We start from the raw sequence: 22,593 nt of genomic DNA, 5'->3' as shown, positions 1-22,593 counted from the left end.
ACACATGAAGTGAGGAGAGAGGGACAGCTGCAGACCATGATTAAACAAGTAGTGGCTGTCAAGATGGAAGAGGTGGGAAGCTTGTGACTTCTGGAAGCAGRAGAAGGATTCTTGCTCCACCAGTACACAAAGCATGGGGAATAAGCAGGAGGAATTAGAAGTCTGTGCACAGTGGCAGAGCTGTGACTGTATTGGGATTATGGATACATGTGTGGATAAGTGTTCTTGATTGCAAAGCTGCCATGGATGGATACCTGCTCTTCAGGAAAGATGAGGTGCACAAGCCAGGAGGAGGGGTTGTATTCTATGTAAAGGAATGACTTCAATGCTAACTAGGCCCAAACACAAGAAGGAACATGTAGGAATAGAGTCAGGAGAGTCAAAGCTCAGCTGGAGTTAAAACTAGCAGAGGAGGTAAAACAAGAAAGGTTTTTGTAAGTACAACAGCAGCAAAAAGGAAGGCTAAGGACAGTGTGGGTCCATTGCTCAGTGTGGCAGGACAAGCAAGTGGGAAAAAAAGGCTGAGCTGCTCAATGCCTTTTTTGTCTCAGTTTTCACTGGAAAAGCTTGTCCTCAGGCCTGCCAGGTCCCTGGGCCTCCTAGCAGAGTCTTGAAGGGAGGAAAAGCAGTACCCACAGTAGAGGAAGTTACAGTGAAGGATTACCTAGCCCATGTGGAAGTACATGGGACCAGAGTATGCTGAAGAAGCTGGCTGATGCCATTGCCAGGCTGCTCTCAGTAGAGTAAGAGTCAATGGACACAAGCTGTAGCATGGGAAATTCTGATTAAATATTGGGAAAAGATATTTTCACCATGACAGTGATCAGATACTGGAACTAGCTTCCAGATATGTGGAATCTCCATTCTTGGCAGTATTCAAGACTCCACTAGAYCTGCTTTGAGTTCTGGGGCTAGACTAGGCAGTTTCTTCCAATTTAAATTTTTACATTATTCTACAATATTTTCATATTTTTATTTTTTATAAAAAGGTTGGAATTACTTTTTGTTCAAATAATAATATTTCCTGAGGTCTGTACTCCATAGGTTCAATCCAGGAAAATTTCTCACTGATGTTAAAAGTAATTATTTACTGAAGTAGTCATTCAACAGACTGTTTAAGCACCAAAATATAATTTAGCTTTAAATTTATGTAGCTATATTCAGAAGAGCAATTCAAGAAGATCCTGCTTAGGTGCTGTCGGTACTTCAGGTTTAGCCCCTACCAGTGGGAGCTGGTTTTAGATTTGTTAACCCTATGTACCTTTATATTTCTCTGAAATTGCTAGATTTTCTATGAAGTTACATTTGAAGATGTTTACTAATATACTTGTTGTTTAGGATATTAATATCCAGGTCCTGAGTTACTTAGTCTAAAAATCTCTCCCTTTCTTCTCATCCAGGTCAACATAAACAGCCTGTGCAGATCAGTACGTTTATAAATGTGAAGCAAACCACCTGACCATCATGTTTGGCACTAAGAGGTCAGTTTTCATCTTTTTTGTTATGCTTTTCATCTCCAAAAATAGTATAGCTGATACGAATCTAATCTGAAAACTTTATTTGTTCTAAATGTATTGTTATATAAAATACATGAGCTGGATATATAGCACAAGCCATCGTGTCACACTGAGGCAGCTTGCCAGTTACCAGCTGATAAACAGTCACATGCATCTGTACCTGTGGGACTTCAACAGGAGATTCTGATTTTTCCAGAAGATACTATAGATCATTCTTCCTCTTTAATAACCTTCCTGATTTTTACGCTTGTTGGCAGGTGTGTAGTTTTTTAGTATAAGCTTATTCCCGTCCCCGTTTGTCAAAGACTTCAACACTTGTCCCAGCAGCGTGGGAGCTTACAAAACTTCTGGCCTGTGCAGAGGCAACCTTTAATATTGCAGCTGTAGCAATAGCTCGCCTTTTCTGAATTCTTGGGAGGAGGGGAAGGCTGACTTGCCCCTCTCTGAAGCAGCACCTTGCATGCCTGCAGGAAGCTGGAGTGGCTAATAGGTTGAAGCTTGGTTTTCTGAAGTATCAGCTCTCCCACCAGTTCCACAAGACTTCAGCGTGAGCCGTAACCCCTGCTCAGCTCAGGGTTGAGGGTTGACTTATGGGTTGACTGAGATGTCTGCTTCCCTTCAATGCCTGCAAGTGTGGAAACTGCTGCCCCATACTAGAACAAATTCAGTGCGGTAGTTTGTATCTGTCTGAAGTGATACTGAATTCTGATTCTGGACTTTGTTACCTTGAATACCATCATATTCAAATACARTGCTCAAATGAAGTATATTTTTAGAGTAATTTTTCAGAGAAATGAAACTTTGGTCTTATCTTTGGGTAAATATAGAATGTGTTATTTTGGCAAGGTAAACAAATTTAAGATTGCTGTTGCTTAGGGTTTTCCCTTTTCATTAATTACCTCTGCAGAATATGACTCAGTTTAACCAAAGGCATTCTGCTAAATATAATAAATTGTATTATAGTTTAGCTGGGTTAACTTTGCTACCATTTAATATTAACCCATAAGAACTCAATCTAGGCTGATTTAAGTATTTCTTCTTCTCTGGATGGTCTGTCTTTTCTCAGCATTATCAAGCAATGACAAAAAGAATTGTGTCTGATAGCTTTCTTTGAGTAGCCTTGGAAACTGATTCTGTAAATCCTTTTTCTCCCAAACTGAATTTTGATTATTCTGCAGATGGAAATTCCTCATATGGACTTTACAGAAAATGCAAAATTCTCTTTCATGTCTGCAAACAAGAGTTTTTATGAGAAAAGGTATATCTGGACAAGAGAAGTTCTCTGCCACTCCTCTATATTGGAAAGAGAAAATATAATCATATTCAACTTTTAATTGTTGTGTTTTTCTATTCCTCACTTTATTCATACTGTTCTGAGCAGCATATGATAAATAAAGGGTTTCCTGCTTCTAGAAGGGATAGAAGCATCATGGACTTTCACACAGTTGTCTCCTATATGTAAACTGAGAAAATACATTACGTAATCTTGAGATTGGTACCATATTTTAATTAGGCAGTGATTGCTTGTCAGTTATTCCATTCTCACAAGTGCAGTGCATTTTGAATTTAATTTTGATAAATATGAATAACAAAATCTTGGGTTTTCAATTGATCATTTATAAATGTTTTAAGTTTCTAAAAATAGATTGCCCAAGACCAGTGAGAACTGTTGAAAAACTTGGTTTGAAATGTGAATTTTTTTCATAAAAAGAAGTATTGTATTTACATGAAAAATATCATTTTTCTATAGGAAAAGATGATAAGGGTTTATTTTCTTCTAAAATGAATTTTGAATTAGTTCTAATAATGCATTGCCCATTATAATAGCCACATAACATTTAACAAAATCACAGCACTCTGACTCAAAGCTTAAATTATCTCTTGTCTCCAGAGTGTCATAAGCTACCAGGTATATAGTCAGCCAGGTCCTTTTTCTATTTTTACATTTTTTAAAATTTTACATGCAAAGTTTATATTTAACAGATAATCCCTGTTGAACTGATGGAATAATTAAGTTGATATGTCCTATCAGAACAATTATGACAAAATTAGTGTGTAAATGTGGAAAATAATTTCTCAATTGCTTTACAAGAAGCTGCATTGTCAACATGAACTGACATTGCTTACAAAAAGGTAGATTTCTCTTCATTTCAAATTAATTTGAGAGGTGGTCCCATGCCTTTAAATACTCAGCTGTTGTGTTTTCCCTATGTTATCTTTTATTCTTCTCTCATCTTTTTCTCTACCATGTTAATTTTTTCCAGTTAATTGAATCTACAATAGACACCAGCATGGAAATAGCAGAGGTCAATATGTATGCTAATGCGTTTCTGATGTGATATATTATTCATGTTGTATTTCAGTCTTTCAAGAGTGATTGCCAATAGCATTCTTCTCTTGTGGAAGTGAAAATTATGTAAGCGGCTCTAGAAAGGAATTTTTAGTTGTGGGAACCTACTTTTTGTGCGGCAGAATGGAAATTGCTCTGCAAATAGATAAAGTTAGGTCCAAGATTAACATTTCCTCAGGTTTTCCCAGGAATCTGGCTGACTGTTTATTGAACACTGGCATCATGATGTTCAGGGATGATCTACCCTGTGGTTATATGCTTTCTTCAATTTGGAAACCTTACACTATATAAATCCTTCCCTAGTGTAGATCAAGCACTTTCAAGTGATGACCTCTATGACAAATCTAACCTATAGTGTCCAACTATTTTGTACCTAAATAAGCTTAGCGGACTGAAGGAAGAAATTGTGAAAAGTGAGAGGTGAGAGGATACATATGATACAGCTCAGTTTCTGGAACTGCATCCATTTTCTCCCATTCTGAGAAGTTTGCGACTTGGCATATGCTTGAATTGGGCTTGTGGTGGAAAATTGAATCTTTGTACTGTGAAGCACCCAAACTCCCACTGATATTTCTGGCTAATTAGAAGTTAGCTAGTGTACTGAACTCTGGCTGAGTTGTGTCTTGCCATGACTGCGTGACTTCTCCATGCTCTTCCTTCCCCCAGCCCCATTGGTCTGAAGCTCAAAGAAGTCCATAGAGCTAAGGGAGGAGCTAGAGCTTGCATGATCTGTTGTCAGTATGTAGACTGTTGAGGGCTAGTGTTGCTTAGATGAAATTCAAGCTATTTATTTCCTTTCCAGAGGAAAGATAAAACAAGGTGAGCAAGAAAAAGAAATGATGGTGATCTCCAGGCACCCTGAACACCTTGATGTAGAATCAGGGTTTATTTTTATTGAGTTCTTCTTTGTGAAGAGCTTTTTTATTTAGAGGATGTGACTTTACTCTGAGATGGCTGGCAGTAAGTGCTGCTGCCTAGCAGCACCTAGCTTCCACCAGGTGTTGATGGTTTAGTGCTTCATGAGGGACAGCCCAGTTTGTGTGAACTGCAGTGCAGTGCTGGTATTTAGACCATACCTTGGTAAATGGTCCAAATGCTGCGTAATATAGCAGTCATTACTGGAGGCAGATATTTTCCTTTCCAAATCATATTCTAATCAGCCATTCAAGAAAATTATTGTAAATTTTCTTAGACTAGATATTTCAGAAACAGTTTGAGTCCTATGATAAGTAGAAAAATAAAGTTTTCTTCCTGAGACTGCTTATATAGATAGGTTTATGATCTTAGATAGCTGAACTGGGCAAATGATGGAACTGATTAGAAGGAAGATGAAAAGTTTTGGAAAAAAAAACAACTTTTTAGTCACTCTCAAGCAATAATTTCTTTTTCTTATACCTTGTTTTTGTATTAGAAAGTCAAGGAAATAGTGTTCCTTTATGAGTTCCTTTTATCAACATAGGGCATTCAAGATAATATAAACCTAGTTGCATCTGTTCCTTTGCCTAATTACAGAATCACAGAATCACACAGAATGGTTGAGGTTTGAAGGGACCTCTGGAGATCATCTAGTCCAATCCCCCTGCTTATGCAGAGTCATCTAGAGTACGTTGCACAGGTCGTGTTCAGGTGGGCTTTGGATATCCCCAGAGAAGGAGACTCTACAAGCTTTCTGGACAGACTGCTCCAGTGCTCTGTCACCTTGACACTGAAGAAGTTTTTCCTCATATTGAGATCAAACTTCCTGTGTTTCACACTTCCTGTGCCCATTGCCTCTTGTCCTGTTGCATGGCACCACCGAAAAGAGTCTGAGCACCTCCTCTTGACACCCTCCCTTACGGTATTTGTATTGATTGATGAGATCCCCTCTCAGTCTTCTCTTCCCCAGGCTGAAGAGGCCCAGCTCTCACAGCCGTTCCTCATAGGGCAGATGCTTCAGTCCCCTAATCATCTTTGTAACCCTACATTGGACTCTCTCCAGTAGCTCCATGTCTCTCTTGTCCTGAGAGTTCTGAGGAGCCCAGAATTGGACACAATTCTCCAGATGTGGCCTCACCAGGGCTGAGTAGAGTGGCAGGATAGCGTCCCTCGACATGCTGGCAACACTCTTCCYAATGCACCCCAGGAGACCATTGGCCTTCTTGGCCACAAGGGCACATTGCTGGCTCATGGTCAACCTGTCATCCACCAGCACTCCCAGGTCTTTCTCTGCAGAGCTGCTCTCCAGAAGGTCAGCCCCCCGCTTGTCCTGGTGCCTAGGGTTATTTTTCCCTAGGTGCAGGACCCTGCACTTGCCCTTGTTGAACCTCACGAGGTTCCTCTCTGCCCAGCTCTCCAGCCTGGCCAGGTCTCTCTGAATGGCAGCACAGCCCTCAGGTGTGTCAACCACTCCTCACACTTTTGGATCATCAGCARTCTTGCTGAGGAGGCACTCTGTCYCCTCATCCAGGTCATTGATGAAGGACTTGAACAGGATGGGACCTGTACTGAGCCCTGGGGGACACCACTAACTACAGGCCTCCAACTAGACTCTGTGTTGCTGATGACAACCCTCTGAGCTCTGCCTTTCAGCTAGTTCTCAATCCACCCCACTGTCCACTCATCTAAGCCACACTTCCTGAGCTTCTCTAGGAGGATGTTGTGGGAGACAGTGTCAAAGCCTTGCTGGAGTCAAGGTACACAACGTCCACTGCTCTCCCCTCATCTCCCCAGCCAGTCATTCCATCATAGAAGGCTATCAGATTGGTTAAGCGTGATTTCCCCTTTGTGAACCCATGCTGGGTACTCCCGATCACCTTCTTTTCCTCCATATGCCTGGAGATGACATCCAGAATGAGCTGTTCCATCACCTTTGTAGGGATGGAGGTGAGGCTGACTGGCCTGTAATTCCCTGGGTCCTCATTCTTGCCCTTTTTGAAGCCTGGAGTGACACTGGCTTTCTTCCAGTCGTCAGGCACCTCTCCTGTTCTCCATGATTTTTCAAAGGTGATGGAGAGCGGCCTGGCAGCAACATCTGCCAGCTCCCTCAGCACTGGTAGGTGCATCCCATCGGGGCGCATGGGTTTTTGAGTGTCAGGTTTGCCTAAATGATCTCTAACTGATCCTCTTTGACCAAAGGAAAGTCTCCCTTTCTCTAGACTTTCTCTCTTGTATCCAGGCTCCAGGGTTCTTGAGGGCTCCCTTAGCAGTGAAGACGGAAGCAAAGAAGGCATTCAATAACTCTGCCTTCTCTATATCCTACATCACCCGGGCACCCTCCCCCCCCATTCAGTAGCGGGCCCACATTTTTCCGAGTCTTCCTTTTGCTGTCATTGTATTTGAAGAATCTCTTCTTGATGTCCTTGACATCCCTTGCCATGTTTAATTCCAAATGGGCCTTAGCCTTTCTCATCACATCCCTGCATAGTCTTGACAGTGTTTCTATATTCCTCCCAAGAGGAGGAAGTATTCAGTCCTGTCCAAAGATGCAGAAAGGCTATGACTGGACGTGATTTCTAAATTTCTATTCGTATTTATATTGGCATTAGACCTGGGCCATTCCTGTGTTTATTCTGATGCCCCTGCCAGGTTCCAAAGCATGACCAATAGATAGCCAGTAAACTCTGTTCTGTTACTGAAAACTAATACCATTTGACATAGGCATTTTTTTTAATTACCAAAATAATTATCTAGTTTGACTTAAATTCACATGTTGCTCACTTTGCCCTTTCTTTTGCTTTTTAATAGAAAGTAACACTGTTCAAATAAAGCTATAACAGGCTTTATCTCTTCTGTTTTGCAATTAACTTTGTTATTGCTAAACTTTGTTACAGTAGTGAATTGTCAAACAGTATATATTGACATAGACTCTTTTTAAGTTTACTACCATTTCTCAAATATGAGCCTCAAATGTCTTGTGATATTTTATTGCTTCTGGGACTGCAGGCTGAATAATGCAAAATGATATGGCAGCTGTGGGACTTGCTTTCTAATTTAACCAGAACAGACACAATATCGTGTACAGAGGTATATAAGACAATACAATGTGAGACATCCTTTACTGACTATCTCTTAGTTTTCATGGTTTGTTTCTCTTCTGCACATATGATCATCTTATCCAGCCTGTGTCATGCTTAATGAGAGCTCAAATGTAATAACAGATCACATAGCTCATAACATGGGGTAACTCAAGCCTTCAGTGCATCCTCAGTCTCTCTTGTTGCACGATTCATCCTTCTGACATGGAGTGTGACTCTGTCTTCAATAACCCATGACTTCTCTCAGCGGCATTTGTTCTAGCTGTATGTAAGCAAGGAGAGGAGTTGGAACAGAGTGCGTGGTCACAGTTATGAGTGATTGCTTGCTGACATCAGATAGCAATAGGGGAGGATCTCTCTTTTTCACCTTAAATGTTCACACTGTCCCAGTGCCAACTGATCCAGGATGTAAGGGGCTATATTCTCTGTGTTCCTTGACAGCTTTGTGTATTTGTAGTGTCAGATCTTATCCATACAGCAGCACTTTCCTGTGGATGGACCATTTATCTTYATCCAGTGTTTCTCTTCTCAAGGCATTTATCCACTTAATTTTCCTCTCATGAAAAGAATCTTTTAATTTGATTTGGTCTTTGCCACACACTGCTCTCTCTAACCTCTTCTTGCTGAGTTTCCTGCTCTCTGTCTATACCTTGTCTGCGTACCTGCTATGCATCTTCTGCCTCTTGCACTCAATTYACCCACTTGGAGTCAGTTTACCCAAATTCTTACCAACCTCCTTGTGGTTCAGGACTCTGAATTCTCCCTCTATAATGCAGTAGGTACTTTAAACATGCATTTCTTGAAAACTTATCCTCTGTTAGCTTGCTTGAGTCTAACTTCTGTTATCACACTTCCTACTGAAGTGAAGGGTGAGATTACAAAGAGTTTTGATCTTTCTCCGTCTGATAATAATGAAACTAAAACCCAAAGCAGCAATGTTAAACTAAAGAAGTGATAGGATGTCAACAGTTTGATTTGCCTTGGATCCAATAAAAGTGTCCTAAAGAGTTTACAGGATATAACTATAAAAAGCCCAGTCAGTGTTCATACTTTGAACCCAAAGGTTTAAGCATTTGTAAGCTTACAGGTTTTAGGTTACAATTATACAACAAAATATAGAAAATGTATATTTTAAATTTATGCATCCAGCTAAGCAAAGCTTTTGCTTCCTATGCATGCAAATAAAATCACAGAAAAAGGAAGCAACTTTTAAAAATTTATATAAAGCAACTGCATCATTAGTGTGTATGAATATTTAAATATAATCTATGTTTATTCAAAGAAAATATAAAAAGTATAATTTTCTGTTAAATTAATCTGAAGTGATCAACTTTTTTTCAGTGAGTTTTTGAAGAGGGCTGTTTTGCGGTAAGGCTTCCCATGTGTGAAGCCTTTCAAAGGCATGAGTTGCATGAGTTAAACAACCTAACTGGCATGTATATTCAAATCTTTTTGTCAGAGAAAGTCACTTCCTCCATTTCTATGTGACTTCTATGCTGTAGCTGTAATATTCGGAATTTTTTACTTCTCCTACTGTGTTTCTTTGCTATATCTTAGAATTTCTGCAAGAAAGTATGATTATTTCCTGCAGATTGTAAGATTACACTTGCACTTATGTTATCAACTTTTATATTCTAAGTTGCAGCTTCAAAAGTGGCTGGCACTTGAAATTACAAAGTGGACCTAGCATCTCAGTAACTGAATAGTTTTTTGCTTTCTGTTTTTCTTTGAATTGGAGCATTTCTGAAGTCAGTGGAAGTCTGTCTTCTCTTACGAGTCAGAATTTCACCTTCAGTTTCTAACAAATGCTTCATAACTTCAGTGACATGTTATCAGAAGCAACCTTTTCTATCTAGTCCTTCTTTGTCACAATAATTTCCTGGCCAAATCAGTGGTTTTCGAATGTCCTTCTGATGCTGTTGGAAAGAATGGACATCCTTGCCCTCCTGAAACAATTATGCAGAGTCATCTCAAGGTTATTTGATGCTTTAATGGATTTTTTTAAAGAAAGAAACACATGGGTCACTTCGCACATGAACAGTAACATACTTATTTGTAACACGCTTAATAGGACTAAGATGTTGCCGTTATGTACTACCTTCGCAATTGATGCATACAAATATATATCCTGTAGACTGTTTAATATAATGGCTATATCCTTTACCAAGTGTGATGGGGAAAAAATTGTTTGCTTTTTCCYTGCAAGAAATGCAATTTGACGAAAAATATGGTAAGGCATAGATTGAAGGCCTATCCTGTGGTGCGATAAAATCTGTTGAGGGTGAAGGTACTCATGCCACGTTTTGGCCATTTCTTCTTGCATAGGAAARTATGAAGATATTTCCCAAATAGGGATGAAAATGCTCAAATATTGTGTTGAATTTTGACCTCAGTGCCCTGTAGACATTTCCACTTACTGATGTTTCCAGTCCTAATAGAACTGTTCCAATTGGATTCTAGTTGCAAAAATAACTTTGTAAGAGTTGTCTCATTTTCAAGAAATAAAATTAGATTAAAGATTATCAGTGTTGTCTCACCTGAAACTTATTCTGAATTTAAAAAACATCAGTTTAATTTCAACCTAAATGTGAAGTGTACATGTATGATCATCAGTGCCTAGCAGAGTAAGTGGCATTATCTAGACTCTGCTGTGTCTCTCACATATAGAAATGGCTACATTGGTGGTCAAAGGTGTGTTTTTTTCTCAAAGGTTGCTATAATCTTGCTAGATATCACTCTGAAACCTTCCATTAGTCTTCCTAAGCAGAATTGGTACAATATAATGCAATTGTGGTGTTCTGCAGACTTTTTCAAATACTTCTGGTATTGTTTCCCCTGCTTCAGGTGTTTTGGGATTTTTTAAATCCTTTCCTACAATCATAATACTGTATCAGAAGGTTTTGCTTGTCTCCCTCTATTTTTTTTCTAACAAAAAAATCCAACATCCTGATTAAAAAAATTCCTCAATTTGTAAGTGATGTCTACCTCCTGCTTGTATGTGTAACGCCCTAGAGTTAAATTTTCAAAGAGGTGTATAATAATTATCTGCACAAATACTCTTTTCTACTAATTAGATTTGTTCATGTTGCTCCCTGGAACCTTTCTAAATGTTCATATTAGTGATTGACTTTATTATGGAGGTCCAGAAGATACTTAGTAAAGTGTGTTCTGATCCTGCATTCAGTAGTGTGAACCAGTCAGAGGGAACAGGACCAACTAAATGGCTGCGTCTACGTTGCATTGCCACAGAGAGAGGCTGTATCTTGTGAGTTTCGGATTTATAAGGTTATATAAACACCTATTTTGCTGACAGTAAAATACATGAAGGAAAGCATCAGCACTGCTAGCTTTCTGGCAGGAAGTCTAAGTACAACTTGGTATGCCTTGTGTATCTAGCTAATGCCACTTCGATGGAAAGTTTTAATTAAGTGCATGGGTGTGCATGCAGAGAAGAAATTAAAGGCACTTGAGAGAAAGAAAGTGTATCTGCTCTACTTACTGAGTAATTGGTGAGAGAACTAAATGACTTTCAATTAATTGGAAAATGTTTTCTTAAATTTTATGAGAAAGTACAAAAACATCAGTCTGAAGGGAAATTTATAGAATTAATCTGTAGGTCTAATCCATTYGCTTTGTACTTGTTGGAAGATGACATGGTAATACAAGTTAGAAGTAGGAATTGTGAGTCTAATCTGATATGCTGGATGTTATTAAGCTCTGATAAATGTAATTTTCAAAAGAATACTGAAAGCTGGTTTACCTATGGCAAATACTTTTGATTTGTCATTTCTGCAACAATTTCCAAGCTTCTAAGCATCCAAAAATTTATTTTTACCATTAGTATAATTTTTATAGCAAATCTCATGTCATTAGGTAGGTATGGGAATTTTAGCTGTTTCCTAGTCCTCATAGTTATGGGGAAAAAATCCACTCAATTCTTTTCATTTTATTTATTTGAGAGAAGGATAAAGCAATGCAGCCAGGCCTGCAATGTATACTACATGCAGGGCAGCCCAGGGAAAGCCCTGTAGGTTAGGCATTTATTTATGAAAACTGAACACAGCATTCCTCTTAATACTTTTTTAGGCATGTTTAGTCCAGTGGTTTAGAGCCTACTTTACCCAAAGAGCTAAAGAAATGGACATTTGTGACATTTAGCTGCTRAGCTGCAAGGCAAAAGAGAACATATAAACCTTTGATTATGATTTGTGTCATAACACTTACTRTGTTTCATCTGTTTAAAAGGCAGGAATATTGCATTAAAGGTTCACTAACTTGTTGAGGTTGCAGCAAACTCTAAAAGCCACAATAGTTCCTTCTTCTACAAAAAGACGAGAAGGTAAGATTGGAAATTGCAATACTTATAAGGTCAGACATGGAGGTGAAGCAAAGCAATTTAAGTAACCCTCCACCCCAAATAAAAAAGAACAAACCTCCAAAATGCAAACACTTATCTTTCCTCATCTGTGTTTCTTGTGTTTATTTATAAATGGCAATTTTTTTATAAATAAACAGTTTGTTCTTTTAAAATAATWGGTGATGGCTCAATAGCTCATAGTTATTATTGTGTATTCTAAATATGCAGACTTCAGCAAATCTATGTCTGTGCTCTTGGGCAAAAAATAAGGCTTTAATCATATTCAGACTTAGACTCTTTCATCTGGTAGCTTTGACAGGCGAATATACYTTCCTGAGCTCTGTGTTTTGTTTTTAAACCTGTTCTCCTACTTACATAATAATACTTTTGTAGAGATTTTAATATTTTTTTACCTTAATTGACACTAGTCAATAAACTAGACATATTTATAGAGATTTGCACTTTATTTCATATATACCAGTTAGTGTTTATAATATTCCAGCCTTAAAATTAAGTGCTTCAGATGGAGAAAGGGAGGTAAGTAATATTGCATATGACAATGCAGAGGCATTTTTTATTACTGCTATTTGGCTTTACGGAGTGCTGAGTCAAGGAGCTGCTGTTTTTGGGGTATCTTCTGCTCTGCCTAATGAATGTTGCCACAAGGTTGCAATATAGCTGCATTTCTCATGTTAGTTAATGAGAAAGAAAAGGGGAGAGAGCCTGTCGTTGTGTTTTTTTAGAGAACATCATATGTAAGCTGTGGGTCCTCCTGTCTGAGGAAGCATTGAAGCACCTGGACATGTGGTGGAGAATCTCTTTCCATTCCGGGAAGCTCTGGCTGTGCAGATCTGTTGGAGGCTGCTCCACTCGTACTATGTTACGGCAGGGAGAGTGGAAATTGGCAGTGTCCTCGGGGTAGGACAGGGCAGGCACGACTGGGCAGAACTCCAGTGTGGTACTGAAGCAATAGGAAGACAAATAAACTCTAGTTAAACAAAAGTGTGAAATTACTACTCTGAGATAACGGTGAATGTTTCTGCCATATGGTAAATAWTAGGTGGATAGTCCCCATTAAAAATTCCAGCATTGCAAAGAATGTGACTTTTGCAAGTGGAACAAGACTTTGGCTTCAGGACAGATACAACGACAAGAAATACTATTTGTTTTTCCGATCATTCACGTGTGTTATGAGAAGCACTTACAACAGAARGAATAACAAGATGCTTCATATTGTGATGGTTTGGACTCTAGCGGCTATCTTTCTGCCTATGCTATCATAAGCATATCTATGCTATTAAAAACAGCCAGGTGCTTTTTTGCWCTTTCCTTAAGCACTCAGAACTGCCACTTGGGGCTACTGGTCTCCGTTGGTGGCCTATGCCAGTAGAGATCCAAGACTCCTGCATTCAGAAAAAAGCTTCTGCATACATCATCTTTAACATAAACATAGAGTTGAACTGTCTGAATTAATACCTAGTTCATGATGCTGACATTTAAYTGACAGAGTTGCCATCAATGTGTTCAGCAGAGCTAGTCTGGCTTTCATGTTTTAGTAATTGCAAACAGCGTGGACCTCCAGACCTGGCTTTAAAGGTAGATTCATTAGGGCAAAAAAGATCATTAGCTGCTGGTGATGGAATGTTTCTCGGTAAGATAAATGCAAATTCAGACACGCTTTGAACTGCCAGTATAGGCTTGTTTCAGTGACAAAAGGAGCAGATAAGCCATGGTATCCTGATTATCCATTTTGCTTCTGTCTGGAAAAAAAAAATCTTTGAAGACCACAAGCTGTTGGAAATATATTGTCCTATCCACTAATGAGCAGTAGAAGTGGTGAGCTATCTCAAAGTTCCTTCAGCTCCCTCATTGTCCACCTACTCATAGTATACTTACTGGAACTTCATCAAATACTTTTCAAAATGACATGAAAATTACATGTCACAATAGAAATACTGGAAGCAGATATCACCATTTTAGTCATTCAGTCTCTCATGTAGAGTGATAAAAATCAACCACGTTTGGGTACTATCAATCTATGTAATGTGCAGCACATTATCAGATTGTGTCTGCCTTGCTGTATTCTACTCTCACCATAAGTAAAAATTCATAAAGCCAGGAAAAGAAGATTTTGGTGATAGCCATTATTTTGCTGGAGAAAATTTTCTATGAAGAAAAAAAAGTTAATGGCAATATCTCTTCTCTCTAATCTATGAAATGCAGCAGTGGTAGCAGTAGACTGTTCTAGTTTGTCCATAAAATGATCTATTTCCACAAAAACCTTTCTGAGGCATTTCACATGCGGGAATTTCGCATTCATACTGCCTCAAATCTTACTGGTTCTGATCATAGAATCGGTAAGATTGGAATGGACCTCTGGAGATCATCTAGTCCAATCCCGCTGCTCATGCAGAGTCATCTAGAGTACGTTGCACAGGTGTCCAGGCGGGCTTTGGATATCCCCAGAGAAGGAGACTCTACAAGCTTTCTGGACAGACTGCTCCAGTGCTCTGTCACCTTGACAAGAAGTTTTTCCTCATATTGAGATCAAACTTCCTGTGTTTCACACTTCCTGTGCCCATTGCCTCTTGTCCTGTTGCATGGCACCACCGAAAAGAGTCTGAGCACCTCCTCTTGACACCCTCCCTTACGGTATTTGTATTGATTGATGAGATCCCCTCTCAGTCTTCTCTTCTCCAGGCTAAACAGGCCCAGATCAATAAGAGAGACATGGAGCTACTGGAGAGAGTCCAGCGTAGGGCTACAAAGCTGATCAGAGGGCTGGAGCATCTSCCCTATGAGGACCAGCTGTGAGAGCTGGGCCTGTTCCATCTGAGTATGACGAAGAACTTCTTCAGTGTGAAGGTGACAGAGCACTGGARCAGGTTGCCCAGAGAGGTTGTGGAGTCTCCTTCCCTGGAGATATTCAAAGCCCGCCTGGATGCAACCCTGTCTAACATGCTCTAGGTGATCCTGCTTGAGCAGGGGGGTTGGACTAGATGATCTGCTGAGGTCCCTTCCAACCTTCAACCATTCTGTGTTTCTGTGATTCTGTATAAATAAGCACTCTATCCACAGGCACAGTTCTGGCTGCAATTTCAACAGAGGAATAAGAGAGTCCTTTTTCTTGGCATGTTAAATGAGACATCATATTTAATAGAACTTTACTGCAAGAAACTTCAGAACCAAAAGAGCTTTACTGAAAAAAACCCTGCTCCTTTGGTAAAGGACAACACTTTTCTCCAGCTTTTACCTCTTGTTTGCATTGGCATCCTGAAAATATGTGTATTTGAAAAAGTTTGTGGTCTTTTTCATTACGCAAAATAAGATTTGTCATGCTCTATGTATTATTTATCAAGAGCACTACCTTGTGCACTTCAGATAGATAAAATATTTCTCATCTGCTTGTGGTTCCATAACAATTTCTCACAGAAAATATTTGTAGCTCATGCGATTGTTGAGAGTTTTGGTTTCATACTGGCAATGACTAAGACGCATGCAGTTTTAATCTCAGAAGAAGTCAAATGTACACTTTTTTATAATGGAAGTTATTTAAATCTGGACCTCTTGTCTAGTTAATATTTTGGTTTTGAATTGATTAGGCAACTGGACATATTCATAGGAAGAGATTGAATGTAGCCTCACTAAACAGTTTGTGTATAAAAGAATGAAGATATTAGAATTTGATTATGAATTGGGTAGCATAGTTACTAGTAATTGGTATTTTAGAAAATARTTCTTGTATGGGCTTCCTTCCCTCATATGCCTCTCTAGATCCTCTCCAGTCCATCTTGTGAAAATTTCTGAAAGCCAGTTGGTAAGACTAGACTGTCTTAACAGAAATCATTACTATCAGTTAACATATTTTCTATGTCAATGCAGTRCACCTTCTTAATAGTCAGTGTTTGTAACCATCATAACATATTACCAAAGGATTTGGCAGATCTTTTGTTCTGTGCAAGCGTTTAATGCAGGATAAATGATCTGCTAGATAACAAAGAAAYCAGTTTTCTACAGGGATTCTTCAAAGTTGTATGGTCTTTGCTGCTTATGATGGCCTTGAATTTAACACTCTTTGTCCATCTTTTTTCCATCCACTATTACAGCCTGTCACCATAGAAAAGTTGCTGACTTGCCAAATACTGTATACTATATTGAAAATCCAAATGAAATCTCATCTCTTTACCTGACTCATCCATTATTTTGTGTTATTAGAGGGTAGGTACTGTTAAATGCAAGTTCTATACAACTCATGGTTTTAGCCTATTGTCCTGTGCATCCTGTTATGTCATAGCTGTATCAAAGATCTAGCAAATCCTGTAGATCTRTGTTCAAAGGTGAAGATTTGAAGCAGGGGGTGAAATCTTAGTAAGGTGAAAATCTTTGAACTGGTAAACTCCCTTTGGAGTTAGGATTTTTCTTGTACAAGTGTAGTTCACTTCTAGATTTTAAAGTTGCTTTCTTGCTTATGACATACAATTGTTTCTTGTTATGCATATCAGTTTAATTTGCATATTATTTTATCACCATGAAAACGTTAAGGAAACTGCACTACCAGTTTATGTCATTTTACTACTAACAATACTTGGATTCATGGCCTTATAGGGTAGTTAATATACTACTTTTGTAAATTGTTTTGTTGAACTTTAAAGACAGTACAACTTTAGACTGTAACTTTAAACAACCACGATGCTAATTTTAGGTTTCATCCAAAATGAATCCCACCAGGTTGGACACCAGCCAACCYTGCCACTTACAGTTGTGGATTACTGCTTTAGGCAGTTTCCTATGGATTTTTTTTGTGTGTGTGTGTGTATGTATCCAGCAGCCCAAAACATGCTGGACTTGCTGTGCATTCATAGCACGCATCAAATGTACTGCTTTCAAAATTCCAATATTGCTAGAACTGCTGTATGGAACACCTCTTAAATACTGATTTAACATTAACAATTCACTAGCTGGTGATCCAAACACTGCTTTGACAGGGATGTCTTTAAAAACATCTCTGTAGATGTTGACACTTTATCATTCTGTTTAGCTTATAAGAACTGATGAGTTAACACTACCAGAATGGGATCTAGAGAAAACCTGACATGGTATGGTAAATGGCTACCCATTTCAGAAATGGGTGTTTTGGGTAGGTAAGTAAGGTTAGTCAAGAAATTCTCTTTAGCTTTGGCAGAGGGGAAGTATTAGTTACCTTTATCTGAGTCTATGTTAATATCAGACAATTAAAACGCTTCCTCAGTCTGTTTCTTCCTCTGGAATAATTCGTTAATCTTTTTTAGCTGCAAACTTATAATGAACTACTGCCATGTGTGCTCGTAGTTCATTACTGCTGGTCTGCTGARTGTTTATAGTGCTGGATATTTAACGTTTGCAGTCTGTGGCTCTGAAAATCCCAATCTTACTCTAACGGGGAAAACGAATGGCTCTTGGGCTTCATTCATGGCAAGAATGTTTTTGCGCCTGATGTTTGTGACCTTGTTTTTCGGAAATACTTCTTATTCCAGAATGACACTTAATGTGTACTTAACTATAAATGTGTAATGTGAGAATTAGTTTTGTAACATATTTCATGTAACCTACTGAATGTGCTTTTGAGGTGCTTTAAAATTCAATGAAACAGCATCTGGGTACAATATTGAAAATATTTTGGAGGGGAAGTTAAAAAAAAAACAAACATAGCATGCTAGGCCTTAATTTTGAGGTGAAGGCTGTAGTTTTAAGAAACAGCTGGACCCAGAGTAACAGCTCACCTCTGGCAAAAGGGGAAGGTTTTAGCTTCTCCCTCCTGTCACTCTGCTCCACTCCCTTCCTCGTTCCTGTTGCTTGAGCGAGAGTCAGCGCTTTCAAGATGATCGTGTGGCAGTGCATCTGGCTCACCAAAGCAGCGGAAGACCAGCCGAGATGCGTAACATTTTTTGTTGCGTCAGTGAGTTACATAGCCTTGCATCCAGGGTCAGGGCTAGTGCTGGCAGAGTACAGAGCTGGTGCAGGCATGGTGGCTGGGAAAAAAGACAAGAAGGAGGAGGGGCATAGGAGGGTGAAGAAAGCACAAAGTGTTGAAAGTAATGTAATTGGGATGACTGATGTTAATTGGTACATAAAGTTGTATATTTATTCAATAAATACCTGAGTATTTGTATGTTGAGACAGAAGCAGAGACTGTTGCCCATGAATTAAGTATGCTGTATAGCAGGACTTTAAAGATATATATAAATATAAATGAATAAAATGAATGAGTGAATAAAAATGCAATGTGTTTCACAAGAGCATTGCATCCCCTTGGTACAAGTAGAARTTATTCATGGTAAGAGTTCTCTGTGACATTTGGAAGAGGACTGTGACACAGAAAAAAATTGTGTATCCCTGTGCTGCATTTTTATAAAATAAATTTTTGTATTTGGAAGCTGCATCTGGGAAGCTCTAAACACATAAATTAGGACAGAATTTTCAAGGAAAAAAGGCAATTTTATTAAGTTTTGCAGTTTTATGAGGAAGTCAGTAGTAGAGAAAGAAGTATCTAGCAAGATATTCCAATAACAACAACAAAAAACGCCACAGTCTCTACTAGATAGGACAGAAATTGGTACTGATTTATTTTGTACTGGTGTTGAAGGAAAGCARTTGGTACTGATTGGAGAAACCACTTCTTTTGAAAGTAGAGTGGATTCCTTAAGACATCACAGTAAGGCAAGAATAAATCAATGCCATCCTAGCAAAAGATAGTCTTTTCCAGGGGATGATTATAATCAGCTTCATGATCGAATATTAATGAACATTTTTGTTTCTTTTCAATGAARAATAGAATCATAGAATCACAGAATAAGTTTGTTTGGAAGRGATCTTTGGAGGTCAAAGCAGGTTCAAAGCAGGGCCAACTTCAATGTTATATCCAAAAACCTTAAGTTCTCTACTTCAAGACATGGTGATGATGTAAAGCTGATTAAATATACGTTGAATGGCTGGAAAAAGTAACTATATAGGTTTTAATTTAAAACAAATCTGTATCATAAAGATATTACCCATTTGGTTCAAGACTCTGGGATGACATGGGGAATGCTCTTCTTGTAGAACTAAATRCACACCAAACATACCACACATACAGTGATGGCAGTGAAGAATTAGCCCAAGGCTGTTCACTGCACAACACAACAATGCAAAGTCTAAATTTTGTTTTCGAAATACCTGATGACAGCTGACATTTTTCTAGACAGCTTAATTAGAAAATGGAAAATGTTGAAAAATAGTTTTAATGTGCCTGTGCATAATAAAATTCTTGGTGATGACTTGCCCTCTGAAAGCACATCTGAAGAATCATGCTAAGAATAATGCTAAACCCATATAAGTTAATGTGAAAATGTGGGCAATGATCACATTGATCAATGGAGCTTCAAATGCTATCCACATTACAGTGAATTAGTAGATTTAATCAGGGTGAGAGGAAACATTTGGGAAAAAAGAAGTCTTTCCTCAAATGGAACATAACAAAATACTATTTTTTTGTTATTGGCATCTTATTCCTGTTTGACTTTACAGATATTCTACTGGCCCTTAATATCAGTTGATAAAGAATCATGATTTCATGTATGTTACATAGCACTTGATCAGACTCGTTATAATGGATGTTATATAGTGCTGAATCAAACTCTTTACAATTGGAAAGGGAAACAGTGCTTCTAAATTCTAGTTTTATCTGGGCAAAATTCAGTTAGGAARTAACAGGTAACAACCAAGGAGAGTTCCAAATTCAGAAGAGGACCAAACTCTCWGTTTGGATGTGGGAACATGTTTTCTTCTGATTCTGCTGAATCGGAAGAAAACAATGTCTCCTAGTTTTGGCTATCCCTCCCTAAACTCCTTCAGGAAAATGAAATTTAGCCTGAAGTCTCTGCTAGCCCCATTTACTGTGTCTAAAATGAGGTACYGAGTGGCCAATTAAGCTGGCAGGTTGAGGGGCTGTAGCCTTCAACAAAAGTGATATGTATTTGTGGCAAGGCTTACATCCATATGACCCTTTTTTTAAAAAAAAATCGCATCTCTGTCACTTGACAGACACTCCTTAATATTCAGGACTTCTGCTGTAAGCAAACCAACTTTGAAGTGAGAACGTCTTTTGTGCTTTTTGTACTGTTCTTTCTCGAAACAGGAATGTTGTTCTCCTCCTTACGTTTCAGAGCTCTCCCATGTAGGCCCTTAAAGAAGCACTTTTGACTCCATAAAGAATGACAGGATCACAGAGGACCAATACACCTCATCCCAAAGAGCAGGAGCAGTCAGTTGTGTGGATGATAAGGTTAAACATGGTTAAACACAGATTTGCTTAAAAATTTGGTGCTTTTTCAAAACGTATTTATAAAGTGCGTAACTTTACAGGTGTAACTAGTCCTGTTTCCAAACTTTTCCAGTTGCATGAACAGTCACGTAAGATGATGCAAATAGACAAAATGTTGTCAGGAATCTGGGAAGCTCTTCCCCTGCTTCCTGTAATCCTTAGGGACAAGACTCACTCCTTTATTTGAAAATATATCTACATCAGTAGGAGAAACAGATTGCAGGCTAGAAACAAGACTGTTGTGCATCAGATTCATGTCTCAGCTGCCAGCTCCCTTTGCAGCAGAATTTCAACTCTTGTCATGGTCATAGGTAGGAGTGGGCTTGAATATTAATAGGGGCTTTGTCCTGGGCATGTTCCAATCTTTCTAGTGGGAATTGGAGATTTAGGGGGAGAGGAGGAGGGAAATCTGAGCAACGGAGAAAAAAAAGAATTCTTTGTCTTGTCTTATTCACATGGGTCTTCCATATGAAATAGCTCATCTTCAAGACTTGTTATAAATATGAATGCTCTTAAACCTCCTTTAAATTAAGTATGCTCCCTAACATTCCCAAATCGGTAAACTGCATTAGAGGGTATGAAGCAGATTAAATGTGCGGAGTGCTATGGTTCTTACAGGGAATGAAGAATACTGGAGAAGGCCGGCATGGCATGACTGCACAGTCTGTGATAACAATAGAAAATCTCTTGGTAGTGTACATTATCAGCGTGATCCAGAAGAGATACGGTATCTCGTGTATTGTAGGGGAGGGAGAAGAGAGAATTCCTTTTATAGCCTGAAATGAATGCCTAGTATCAGTTGTTTTTTCCCTCTCAAATCGCAGATTCATCATGAGGCACAAACTGGAGAGCTCTTTGCTCTGCAATTACTGCCTGTTGAACTGGAATGACTTTTTTCATCATAATTTTAATTCCCAAATAGAAATCTGGAGTTCAGATTTAAAAAATATCACTTGCAGGAAAAAAAAAAAAATTCCTGTTTTTAATGATCTCATTTGCTGTTCGTAAGAGTCATGAATTTTTTTCCATTCAGTTTTCCATACAGCTTTTACTCCTGTTTAGGGTCAGTTAACAACTGACCCTGTGGGGACAGTAAGTGGGTTTCATGTCCACTTTCATTAAAACAAATACAGATGAATAGCCAGAATTCTGTCCTCTTGTTGTTCTGTCCTGTTGCTGTTCAGTAACCTTTCAACTCCCATGAATAAAAGTAGTTACATTTATGATGGTAACTGTAGAATGTGTAGGTGTATGTGTATGTTTAATTTGACTACAATAAAAGGTGACTTGACAGATGACACTGGGGTAGAATTTGACCTGCAAGATCCTAATTACTAATACATGAGTAAGAATTGAACCTGACTTCCAGTTTCCAGCTCTGGTTTTCTAGCAATGAAAAAMCATCCTTACATCTGTTTGGAAAAAGAAAAAAGAGAATCTGGAAATCACTGGAGATACAGTAAGCATAGAAACTCATAATGATAGAAGAACTATATTTTACTACTAATTATGAATTTAATTTTAATTTGTAGATGACAAATTCCTAGAGCATTTCAAGCACAAWTGCTCATTTATAGTCTGTTAAGTTCAGCTGATAGCTATGAAGTCAATAGGATACAAAATATTGAACCTAAAGGAGTTAAATGTTGCAGCCTTGCAATAATTAACTGATGTTAAAAGAATCAGATGATACTCAGTTTTCCAGACTTTCAAGTGGAAGATCCAAGAATAAAAGTATTTTATCATCTAACCTGTGCTGGATGCCCTATTTCCCCTCRTGTAGTTTTCCAGGAAGGCTGAGATATGTAAATACGTTTTAGCTTGGATAAGGCTAAACAGGGTTTGACGGTTAGACCTGGCTATGGACAGCCGAGTAGAAAAGGAATAAAGAGGCTTAGTGAAAGAGGAATGTGGGAAAGACTTGCCTCCTGCTGGCTGGAAGATGGAGAACCAGTATGGGATCATCTAGACTATTTTGATAATTGAGTCTTCCAGATTTCTAGGGGACAGTAAACAAA

The 22,593-nt window shown here is 38.6% G+C and overlaps 1 protein-coding gene across 6 annotated transcripts in view; it reads left to right on the top strand.

Moving 5' to 3' along the window:
* OXR1 (oxidation resistance 1) overlaps window positions 1-22,593 on the top strand; it is a 266,736-nt gene that overhangs the window by 39,309 nt on the left and 204,834 nt on the right. For all 6 annotated transcript variants that reach the window (XM_085316300.1, XM_085316302.1, XM_085316304.1 and 3 more), the window contains exon 2: window positions 1,401-1,481. Coding sequence is in view for 1 of the 6 variants with exons in the window: in XM_085316302.1 (XP_085172428.1) it covers window positions 1,465-1,481 (17 nt within the window). In the remaining 5 variants the exon portion in view is untranslated. The remainder of the gene's footprint in view (window positions 1-1,400; window positions 1,482-22,593) is intronic.

Source organism: Rhea americana, unplaced genomic scaffold (assembly GCF_003343005.1).
Source record: "Rhea americana isolate MKP2758 unplaced genomic scaffold, rheAme1 scaffold_46, whole genome shotgun sequence".
Lineage (NCBI taxonomy): Eukaryota > Metazoa > Chordata > Aves > Rheiformes > Rheidae > Rhea > Rhea americana.
The sequence above is the reverse complement of the archived record's forward strand: the minus strand, read 5'-3'. Positions and strand labels throughout refer to the sequence as shown.